Genomic DNA, 12,312 nt, shown 5'->3' on the forward strand with positions numbered 1-12,312 from the left:
AAATGTGTGGCTATCTTCAAATAGCTTATTACCACTCCCTCCTTTGTTGTTCTTGTCAATAGATCTCCCTCCACCTTCTTTCAATCATCTAGAGGACTGAGGAAAGGGAACCCCATTTCTCCTATCCTCTTCATAATTATGGATGAATGTTTTGGTAGATCTATGGAAAGTATGGTGATGAGAGGAATTTTCAAGGGACTCCAACCTTCTTCAGTTGATCATATATGTTCCCACCAATAGTTTGTGGATGATACTATTGTCATGGGGGAATCAAGCATCTCAGAAGCCAGAACTCTTAAGGACACCCTATGTAAGTTTGCTTCTGCTTCTAGCCAACTTATCAATTGGGTTAAAAGCAAAGTGTTTTTCATCAATACAACTGAGAGAAGACAGCATAAAATCAACAGAATTCTGGAATGTCAGATTGTTGATCTTCCTGCCACTTATCTTGGTCTCCCTCTGGGCATTGCACCACCTTATTCCTTTTGGAGTTCTCTGGTGGACAAATTTCAAAAAAAGCTTGTTGGATGGAAAGGTGCTCTTTTAAGTCAGGCTGTAAATCTCCAACTTCTAAAATTTTCTCTTCAAATAATTCCTTTTTATGCCCTTAACCTCTTCAGAATTCATGTTAAGTATGTTGATGCAATTGAGAAAATTCAGAAAAAATTTCTCTTGTCAGGGGTTGACGAAAAGAAAAGAATGTCTCTTGTGGCTTGGGATAAGGTGTGAAGACTGAAAAGTAATGGAGGCCTGGGCCTGAGAAGAACTCAGACCCTCAATGAAGCTCTCTTATCTAAATAGGTTTGGAGACTATTCCACTATGACAATTAATGGTGTAAAATCTAGAGAAGTAAGTACTCTCTTTTGTCCTCTTCTCTTCACTCTTTTGTCAATTCTGATTTCAGTATGAATAGGTCCCATATCTGGAATCATGCCTCTAAGTGTAAAGACAACATTGCCAAAGGGGTTAAATGGAATGGTGGCAATGGTAGGAAAGTTAGATTCTAGGAAGATCCCTAGCTTTTTGATAGACCTTTGGTTGCTATCCCTGAATGGGCCTCTTTTTCTCCCTCCTGTATTAGAATATTTGGCCCTTTGGTTGAGGGGTATTGGATAGGTGATAAATGGAAGAATATTGAAAGTATTCACCTGGACCTTATTAATCTTAAGAACCATCTTTCTTCTATTTGGCTGAATAAAGAAGAAGACTCCCTTATTTGGAAATATGAACCTAAAGGAAACATCATTGTCTCTTCAATGTATGGTCTTTCCCCTGCCCCCTCAGAGAATCCTTTTTGTTCTAAAGCTTGGATAAAAGGTCTAATCCCTAAAATCATTTTTTTCTATTGGACTATCCTTCAAAATAAAATCTTGACCTTATATAATCTTAAGGGTAGATGCTTTTTTTTCACTAATAGTTGTTCTCTTTGTCTTGAGGAGGAAGAGTCTTTGGACCATTTAGCTATCCACTGTTCCTTTACTAATTCAATTTGAGAAAGACTTCTTAAGAATTTTTGCATTGACTGGGTTTTTCTTGATTTGTTCCATTCTTGGAATTATCATTGGGCTAACCCCTTTTTGAGATCTTTGTGGCAGCTATCTCTCCCTCACATTCTGTGGGGGATATGGAAAGAAAGGAATAACCATATTTTTAGGGATACTTCTCTCACCCAGGATGTTGTTTTTTAGAAAACTCAATGGGATATTGTGGAGAACATTGGAATCATTGGGAATCCTTTCATTTCTATCAACCCCATGGAAACTCACATTTTAAGTTCCTGGAATCTGAAGAATGTTGGTAGTTCTGATCCCATTCTAAACAAAAGACTAGAAGCTAGATGGCATACTCCCCCACATGATTGGCTCAAATTCAACTTTGATGGTGCTACAAAAGGCAATCCCAGCCCTGCAGGATGTGATGCAATCCTTAGAGATGAAAATGGTAACTGTAAGGAAATGATTGTTGTTCCTATAGGGAGCCAAACTAACCACAAGGCAGAAGCAATGGCTGCACTCCAAGCTATTCTCCTGGCCAAAAGATGGAACTATCCCTATCTATGGATTGAAGGAGATTTTAATAACATCATCAAATGCCTAAAGGGAACCTCTAAGCCTTCATGGACTATAAATAACATAATAAAGGCAGCTAGAGATCTCATCAACACTTTTGAGAAATGCTTCATATCTCATATCTATCGTGAAGCTAATGGTTCATCTGACTGGGCATCCAACATGGCGATCATTCAAGATAAAATGATCACATGGAAGGGTGAAGAGCACCTCCTCAATGACGTCAGATCAATCATTTTTAAGGATTGATAAAATAGTATCCAAAAGATCATAAATGGACAATGTAATGATGAAATGGATTAATAGGAGTGCTATGAGTAATTATAATAATGTCAATACCATTTATTGCAAGACTTATGCTATCTCTTCCAATGCTTTATGGGTATATTTGGTAGTTTTGAGAAAATTCTTGCCTAAAGCTCTCTGCAATTCTCAACCTTTTGCTCTGAAAAGTGAAAAAATGGGAGGAAATCGATGCCGCTATGAACCCAACAACTACAAGGAGTGGAAGCAAAAGGAGGTTGTCTAGAACATTTTGCAGAAGGGCGGGTTTTCAAAGTTTATGGAGAGGCTCCATGCACATGTCACCACAGTTACTAATTTCTTCTATAAAAACTAGAGAAAGGGCAATATGAAGATGGGAGATCAATCAATCTCCATAGATGAAGACCTCATTGCTCAAGTCATGGGTTTCTGCAGGGAAGGAAGCAATTACAACAGAGACAAAAAATTTTGCAAGGAGGCCATCGAAAGATATCCTGAAATGACAAAGGAGAAAAAGTGTCTAGTTAAGCTAAGTAAAACTTACTATCCTCCTAGGGCATTTGTTAAACCATGGAAGGAGGTCTTATTTTCTATAATGTGCTATGTAACTTTGGATGGTAGATTCACAAAAGTGTATGGATACCATTTTGTTTTGCTGAACCATTTTAGGTATGATGAAAAAGTTTATATTCCATGTATTCTGTTGTGCTCTATGAATACTATCATTAAGGCCCATAAAGAGAACCCTAAGGGTGATACAACCATGCATCAAGGTCTCATGGTATTAATTTATGACCACCTAAAAGCCAACCAAATTGCCCGCCCTCAGCCTTCCATCTCTGAGTCTGAGGAGGAAGGTTCAGATTCTATTTTTCTATGGGTGAGGAGTCAAATAGTAATTCGATGAGTAAGTTTGAAGAGAGTCTGGATGACTCTGAAGCTGAAACTAGTAAGAAAAGAAAACATGTGAGAACCAAGCCTTCCTCCTCGAAGGGTAAGAAAAAATCTAAAGATAAAGCTCTCCAAATTAGCTCCTCGAAGGAGGAGGAGGTCTCTAAGGATTCTAAGAAGGAGGAACCCCTGTCTCCTTGGAATAAGAAAACCAAAATTTTGATTCAGACAAGGAACAAACAAAAGAAATAGGAGGTCAATGTTATGGAGCTAAAGTAACAAGTACAAAGAAAGAATCCGAATTTCAACCAGAATTTGGAGGAGGAGACCACTAGGAAAGGTTTTGAATAGAGAATTGATGGAAAAGTTGGTAAAATCACTATTGGAGACATCTGCAACAAGGAAAAGGACAACTCTAGTGAGAAATCACCCTCCTCAAATCCTCTTGCTGAGGGTTTGAAAGGCTTTGTGGACACCATTGATTGGATAATTACCTATTACAAGAAAGCAGTGGAGGATAATAACAAGATCAACCATAGAGTCCAAATCTTGAAGACTATCAGTTATGGTGGAGGCAAATCTATGGCAGAATGGGTTGAGGATTTGACTAAAACTATTGCCAAAGCTGAAGAGATCAGAGATTCCTTTAACCACACGTTCGAGCAAATTGAGAAAGACCTAACTAAGAGGAAAAATAATGATATTGGTATGAATCAAAGAATGGAGGAAATTGATAAAAAAGTCAATAAAATTGAAGAAAGCCTTAAAATAATTGTAGAACAAAGCTTAAATATTCTGAAGGCCTCAACTAGAAATACAAAAATCCTCATCAGCAAACTGGAGGAGGAGGACTCCCTGGAGATTAAACCTGACATTGAAGGCACGAGAGAAGTGCAAGGACCTAGAACAAAGACTAGAGCTAAAAAGAAGGATAAAAAGGCAAACAAGGACATGGAAGAATTCAAAGTTGTTGCGGCAAACTATGACCAGCTAGTGAATAAGACAAAGGAGCTCCTTAAGTCTTTTTACTTGTGTTGTAGTTTCTTTGGTTTTTCAGCTTTGTTGTTCCTTTATTTTGTTCTCCTTTCGGTTGACTAGATTTTTTGCTAGTTGTTTTGTAAGTTGTTCCTAGCAGATCTAGATGCTTTTTGATGAACTACTAAATACTCCTTTGTAAAAAATTTTGGGTCCTTAAAACCTGTTTTTCTTATTAATCAGAACATTAGATACTTAGTCTAGGTATCCAAGTTAGTCAAATAAATATAGTTTCCAAAATTGCAGACTTTATTACATCATTTGATGCACTTAGTCACTTTAATAGGGGCATATCAAACCCTATATTCAACTTAGTAGGCTTGAGTATCCAAACAAGGGATTTATTATCAAATCAACCTATCCAACAATATTAATTTTGATCACGTGTATGACCATCCCTCGTCACTTGAAAAAGAAGAATCTTAGTCAAAGGAAATAATTCCTAGCATAAATAAAGATCAAGATATCATGACTCTCCAATCTATTTTCATTTTTAATCAAGATCCCACCTACCAAGAATCTTATGATGATCCCCTAAGCTTTTGGTATTCCATCCACAATGATCCCCTTTCATCTCAAGAGAAGAATTTCCTTTCAAGTCCCATCCAATATCCACTTCCGAAGCAAAATCATAATATCCCTTCCATCTCCTTCAATAATAAATTTTAAAATCAAGAGAAAAATGCAAACTCAAATGATCCTATTCCAAGTCAAGATCAAGGTATCCCTTCATCCTCCAAATCCATTTTAGGTCCTTTCATTCCAAATTCAAATCCTTCGTTTCTTCTATCCATCTTAGGACCTTACATAAACCCATCCAAATTACCTCCATATCAATCATATCCATCCAAGAATCCCAGTCCTTTTGGAAGAAATTTGGATGTCAAAAATAAAATCTAGAAGTCTAAATATCCACATACAACCAAATATCAACATGTCCAATCTAAAAGACATGTCAAATCAAAGAAAAATTTGATCCAAAAGAAAAAATAAATATCCAAAAGGATACAAAAGCCCTTCAAGAGAAAGGAAAAATAAAAAATTGTGTGGCTTCCTAAGTCACCCATAAAAGCATTGTATTCCAAAGAAAAATAAAAATTAGCATCTAGCCTTGCCACTCCAAAAACTTCCTTCAATTATTGACCTACACATATTCCACTTCCCAAATATATTTCTCCATCATCTCCTTCATCCATTTTGGCTCCTTATGTCTTGAAATCCAAAAATCAATTTTCCTCCATCACTTCATCACCTCTCAAGGTGTGTGCCAACTTTCATCTTGAAAACATTTCTATCTATTCTTGCACAAATATTCCAACATCCTATCTATTATCCAACACCTCTTTTCCATCCTTCCATCCCTCCCATTCAATCCTTTGCATAAATCTTTCATCTATAAGATAGGTGTTGGAATTATTGGCATTAAGTTGTCATTGATGTCAACTGGTTTGGCATGGTCATCGGTGAGTAAGAAGTGGTGATCGGTATAAGAGAAGTAATACATGATGATGTCAATCCATATGTGAGTAATTAGACAAAAGGAAGGTTGCTAGTACACATGAATTGTGTCATCTATCGGTAAAGTAAGTAACCGATATGGAAAGAAAGGAAGCAAAAGAAGAAATGAAGGATGTAAACTGGTATAGTTGGAGAATATCAGTTGTCAGTAAATGGACTGAGTAGTAGGACCAACATGTTTGATGGAAGGCCAAGTTGATCCACCAACAGAAAAGAGGTTTGCAGGTATGAAGGCCCACTAGTGGAGTTAGGTTATACTAGTAAGGAGAGTTGAACCAATAGTCAATCTTGGTCAACAAATAATGTCAAACTGACATGGAAAACCAAGTAGAGGAGTGCGTTGAAAAATATGACAGCTGGAAACTAGGTGATGATCATGCATAGGTCGGTGAGGTGTGCATCGACATAACAGTCAGCAAGCAGGTTGGATTTTATGAAGAACCTGCAAGTCATGGGAGGATGGCAGAAGATTGCGGCTTGAGGAAGACAAGCTGACAAGCAATTGAACTTATCCTGCAAGAAGATCTAATCTTTGTACCCATTCACTGAAGGAAACAACTGAGCCATTAATGGCATGTGACTGAGAAACACAAAAAATCATGGTGCAGATCTCCAGATATAGAAAATGCACATTGGAATGTGAGGTGTTGGTGATGTTGATCGATGACATGCTGATCATCTCTTTGGAAAAGAAAATAGGATCAAATCCAATATGGATTGAGTTGGTGAAGGCAAAACCTAACATGGTACTATTTGAATGTTGTTTTTGGCAGGAACCCTAGAAGATAAATATGTGAGCTCGAGACTGAAATCAATTTATTCTTGATGCGAAGAGTGAGATAGAAGAGAGCTTGAGCAAGGAGAAAGATCATCTTCCTTAGTGTTTATTCTAGGAAAGTTGCAGATTGAGTTATCATGCTAACTGGTGAGAGGGTCTAATTGGTAGAGATAGAGTAACCGATAAACTATTGTAGGTCTAACAGTTAAGCTAACTGGTGACGTGTGATTGATCAAGAAGGCATCTGAGCATGACAAAGTGTGGTGTGAGGTTGAGAGAGAGAAATAAGAGAGGCTAAGAGTAACCGATGAGTGATCAGAGAGATTCATTTAATAACTAGCAGTGTGAGAACCAATGAAGAAGAGAAGTTTTTTAATCAACCATAATCTATTGATCAAGTGTTATAGAACTCACTTGTAACCAGGTACTATAATTGTATCAAAATTGCATTTCATTATACATCACCAAGTTGGAGCTTGGTACAGGGGTTGGTTCTCCTTCGGTTGGTGCCCTAAATCATTGTAATCTATTGTTTCATTGTGAGGCTGGATTGGACCAGTATACTCCACCAACATTTCTCATTGATTGTTTTCCCATATTGGGTTTTCCTCATACATTTGGTGTTGTGGGTTGCATTTGTGTGTTTTCCTCTTTTGATATCCACATTTGTCTAATTAGTTTGATTGTTAAGTACTTAGGTTGATAATCAGTATACCAAGGTTATTTACAGAGTAAATAATTTAGATACCACTGATTCACTCCCCTCTCAGTGGTACATTGTGTTCAACAATAGGCATTTGTGTCATTTTGTCACATGCTTTCCCATGCTCAATCTTATGTTCAGTTCATTTCCTAGATATCTATTCATAAATGCTTCAGAATCTGAGGTTGTTCCTCTTTAACATTATCTTTTGGTTAGGATGCATACTCAATTTAGAATAGAACAACTTATTGTATCTTGGTGCCAATATCTTTTTGATTACTATATGTAATACACTTAATCAATTTCTCTAAATCATTGTGATCTCTTAGTTAAAAACATGGCTAGTAAAAATTCCAAAATCCTACTTCGGTTCCATTATAATTCTCAAACCCACATGAGCTTCATTTATTACAAGACAATACATAAAAGAATAAATGAAAAGAGAAAGAGGCAATATCAAAAGATCGAAAACATGATCAAGAAAATAAATATCAAGAAAGGAAAAATGCAATGAAATTCAATATCAAAATGCTTGGCTTTGGGAGCATGAGATTAACTCCATTGGGGCTATGGATGCCTAGCTGGCAATGGAGCAATATTTATGATATTACAACAATAACCTTGTTGGGGCTATGGATGATTGCTAGTAGCAAGGCTCTACCCAGAATGCTTTTGATGTTAGGGTAACTCATGTAGCTAGCTAGGTTGGATTCTGAGAATTACAATGATCATATGAGCTAGAATAAATCCACTTGCACACACATGGGTAATCAAAGACTAGGTACCTTGATCTAGTTTGGGATTCTTCTTCCCTTTTGAGTACACTTCCTAGTCTCTAGATATGTTTGGTTGAATTTTATGGAGGTTCTAAGTGTGGGTTGGGTCTCTATGTTTGAAATGTTCAGGAATATTTATTCCAGTGGTGCTAGATGTTGTGACAATATCACATGTTGCCTTTTTGCAAATAGAGACCACTATACTTGGGGGCAAGTTCCATGCACTCTATTCTTCCTACCACATATCCCATTATCCTTCCTCCATAATCCATTACCCTATCTAAATCTATCATTATCAATGACCTTCTCTTATCCATATCCATATCCCCTCTTCCATCCTAGATCTTGATCAAACTGGAGGACAAAAAAATGCATAGACCATCCATCGAATAAAATCAACAACAAGCAAACTCTTGATGTTTGTAATCAGGCTGATCACACATGTCTTATTAATCCATCCATTAATCAAATCCTATCAACATCAATACTTATAGTGCTGCTTTGGGTCAATCGATTAAATGGGAGAAAAGCTCTTTATTCTTCTTCAACACTCTGGAGGACAGACAGACCAAGATGGACCATATCCTGGGATGCCAAATTGGTCAACCTTCTTCTATTTACTTGGGTCTCCCCTTAAGTATGAAACCTACAGATATTTTCTAGAATAGTCTTGTTGATAGATTCAACAGGAAGTTGGCTAGCTAGAAAGGGACCCTTCTTAGCCAAGTAGGTAAAATCCAACTCTTGAAATCTTCTCTCCAAAGTCTTCCATTTTATGCCTTAAGTCTCTTCAAAATACTTGGGAAATTTGCAAATGCAAATGAGAAAACTCATAAAGCTTTCCTATGGTCCGAGGTTGAGGAGAAGAAGAGAGTTTCCCTCATTCCTTGGGATAAAGTATGCAAATCAAAGAAGTTGGGGGGGCTTGGCTTGAGAAACATTAAAAACTTGAATGCTAAACAAATATGGAGAATCTATACAAGGACAGGTGAATGGAATAAAATTTGGAAGGCTAAATATTTATGTCTGATTCCTACCATGGAAAATTTCCTTACCTCAAATCAGATCCCAATTGGCTTTACCATATGGAATAGTGTTACTCATGCAAAAGGAATTGTGAGTCTGGGAAAAGTGTGGGCCATTGGTAATGGTAGAAGGGTCAATTTTTGGGATTATGCCTCAATTGGAGGTTCTCCTTTGAATGATCATTGTGTTCCTCAAGTGATCATCCAGGCCTGCAAGAACAAGTTTGGTGTAAAAGTTGCTAACTACTAGAGTGATTAGAAGTGGGTGGACCTAAGCACTTTTGATCCCAACTTAAGGCTTGTTAATATGAATCTTAACCAAGTTGTCATTAATCCAAGAAGGGAGGACCACCTGGTGTGGGGAGGAACCCCTTCAACGATTTATTCAGTGGCTTCTTTTGTCCTTATGTTGGCTTAGTCTCAAGACTCTATCCCCTGCTGGGCCAAAGCTTGGTGTATAGGTTTGACTCCTAAAATAAATATTTTTATGGATTTTGTTGGCTCCCAAAACCACAGATTGGAAAACTTAAGGATTTGCCAAGCCCTTAACTGATCCATCTAGCCTTGTCCAACGAACAGGGATGGGCAAAGACCAAATCCCTTTGCACTTAAGGCTCCACTAAACGTAGGTGGGTATACCTCTCCCTCTCAAGCACAAAAAGAGTTATTTAAAGTGGATTTAATCTTTATGGTTAGAAAATGCAAAAATGGCAAATGATTGTTCTGCAATTATACTTTATTGTGTGCTTTAAGTGAATGCATTTTAAAAGAAAATGAAAATGATTATGATTGTATATTAAGAATAATAATGCTTTCAGAACTTGAAAGAAATATGCAAAGATCGGTTCATATAGGATTTGGGAAGAATGCTTTCTTTATTAAGGACCTTAAATGCATAGCAAAATAGGACCTTAAAAGATGAATAACAAACCAATGCCTCTATCCAGGGGTATTTATGACACTTTGTGGACAAGAGATATTACCAACTCTAGAGACAATATTAATCATCAACTATGAAGGTTTCAGTATGTGTTACACAAACAATGAAAACCCAATCTCACATTTAATGTAATAGCATGTGATGGCACATCATACAAAATCAAATGACAGATTTATCAAGAGGACAAAGATAACTCATCAACACAAAACTATGCACAATATTTGGAAAAGAAACAACAAACCTTGTATATTAACCTTTAGGAAATGATTGCATACATAAGCTACACTTGAAGATACTCCATTATAGTTTGTTTGCACAAAAAGATACTTCTTGTTCATATAGACTTCCCTAATACATACAACTTACAACCTTTACAAGAAGAAGTGATTGTTTCCTTTTTTGTAATTCTTCTAAAAATCCTAGATCTTAGATGTTAGATACATACAAAATGACTCACTACAAATATGTGAATCAATAGGCATAGATGAAAGGACACACCCTTTCATTTTGCTAAACTAAAATCTAACTAAAACCTAACACCTAACTACTTAACTGCTAAGATAACATAAAACAATTATAAAAGCATGAGAACTAAGACTTCAATTCTTTGGATCCAACTTCTTCTTGCATTTCCCAATGTTTTTAAGGTAGCCTTCATCTTTGTATGTAACTGCATTAAATATTGTATCCCTAAGAGCCATCTCTATCTTGACTAGGATCTATAACTGATCCACTGTCTCATTCATATCTAGGGCATCTGCTTGGGAGTCACTAAGGGCTGCAATAAGTAAAGCCTTACATTCTAAGAGCCATGCACTTTTGTCCTTGATAACCCCTATATCATCAACCAAACTAGGAATCTCAATCTACAAAACATCCTACCACTCCTAGAACTCTTCCTTCAACTCTTTTGTATACTTTTCATGAATTTCAATTAACTCTATTATCCTTCTAACAATCTTTTCTATCAATGTCTCATCCTGTAATAACAGATTGAGTCTATCATAAATCCTTTGGTTATAGACTATACTATCCATGTTTTTTTGATATACACCCCAAAATTCATCCAAAACCTTTTTTAAATTTTCATATCTCCTTGTCATGAATACACAGGAAGCATCTATCCTAATAGTTTTCAAGGCTAGTTTCTCAAACTTCCTTTTCCATTGGGCACTAGAGTCAGTGATTTGTGGTACTAGATGTCCTCCTCTTTTTAAAGCTTCTTCATACAATACTCTGTATTTATTCTTTTCAGCAACTTCCCATTTCACTTGAGCATTATTAAACTTGGAAATGTCAATCCCTATATCTGCAGTGATCATAGGATCCACCTCTCTGACTTTCAACCTCATCATATGACCAAAAGCCTTATCTACATCTATTACATTAGGTCTCTTATTGGGAGGGTATAGGGCCCATAGCAACATTTCTTCTTCATTTGGATCATACCTTGATCCAATAAAAATATCTTTTACTCCATGGATATCCAATTTCATATCCCTATATCCAAGTGCAACAAAGTATCAAAAATAAACGAGGCACTCAAGTCCCATCCTGGAAACATAATTAGACCAGCCTCCACTAGTAATTACCTCCCCTTCTATGGGATCATATTCTCAACTTCTGCAATGATGTCTTCCTTCAACCTCCTCTTCATTTCAACTTCATTTTCAGGGGTAATATTTGGCACTGCTTCCCTTAATTTCATAGCCTTGAAGTGATACAAGAATGACTTGAACTCTTTAGATTTTATGAATTTATCATTTGATACAAAAGTGGTGTGCTCCATCATTCTATCATCTATCTCTACATTCAAGGTTGTGATTAATTTGTCCTATGCATCAGTCTCTTCTTCTCTATTAGGTACCTATAATTTTGATACAACTTTATTATCCCCTGAGTCACTTTCCGCACGTTCCTCTTCTTCACCTTGGAAGTCCTCCAACCTTTGTTTTTTCTCCCATAACCTTCTCTCCAAATCTTCCATCACATCAACCAATTCTTAAACTTCCTTTATTTGTGCATAGATCTTCCATATCATTAGTAAAATGGATATAACCTTTCAAGGCTTGCCCTTTCCTGCACATGTTTATATATCCCTTAGGATCATAATTCTTCCTAGGTGTGTGTAACAACAAATTGTATTCATCTGCTAACTTTCTATCAATGGCTTCATAAGCCCTGGTTGATACAATCCTAAAATCTCCAAACTCCAAATTCCCTGGAAAAAAGGTCTACTTATGTGCATCCCCAAAGTGATGAGCATTGGAAAAACTAAGTTGTCTAACAATTTCTAAAAATGCAATATGATC

General features: G+C 36.6%; 1 protein-coding gene across 1 annotated transcript; it reads left to right on the plus strand.

The window, feature by feature from the left end:
- Positions 1 to 261: 261 nt before the first annotated feature.
- On the plus strand, positions 262 to 729 carry LOC131856801 (uncharacterized). Its single transcript, XM_059208730.1, has one exon. The coding sequence runs from the start codon at positions 262 to 264 to the stop codon at positions 727 to 729; it is 468 nt and encodes a 155-aa protein (XP_059064713.1).
- The last annotated feature ends 11,583 nt before the right edge of the window (positions 730 to 12,312 follow it).

Source organism: Cryptomeria japonica, chromosome 7 (assembly GCF_030272615.1).
Source record: "Cryptomeria japonica chromosome 7, Sugi_1.0, whole genome shotgun sequence".
In the NCBI taxonomy this organism is placed as follows: Eukaryota; Viridiplantae; Streptophyta; class Pinopsida; order Cupressales; family Cupressaceae; genus Cryptomeria; species Cryptomeria japonica.

Coding starts and splice junctions, on each gene's coding strand:
- LOC131856801 (XM_059208730.1), top strand. CDS start 262: ATGGGGGAATCAAGCATCTCAGAAGCCAGAACTCTTAAGGACACCCTA.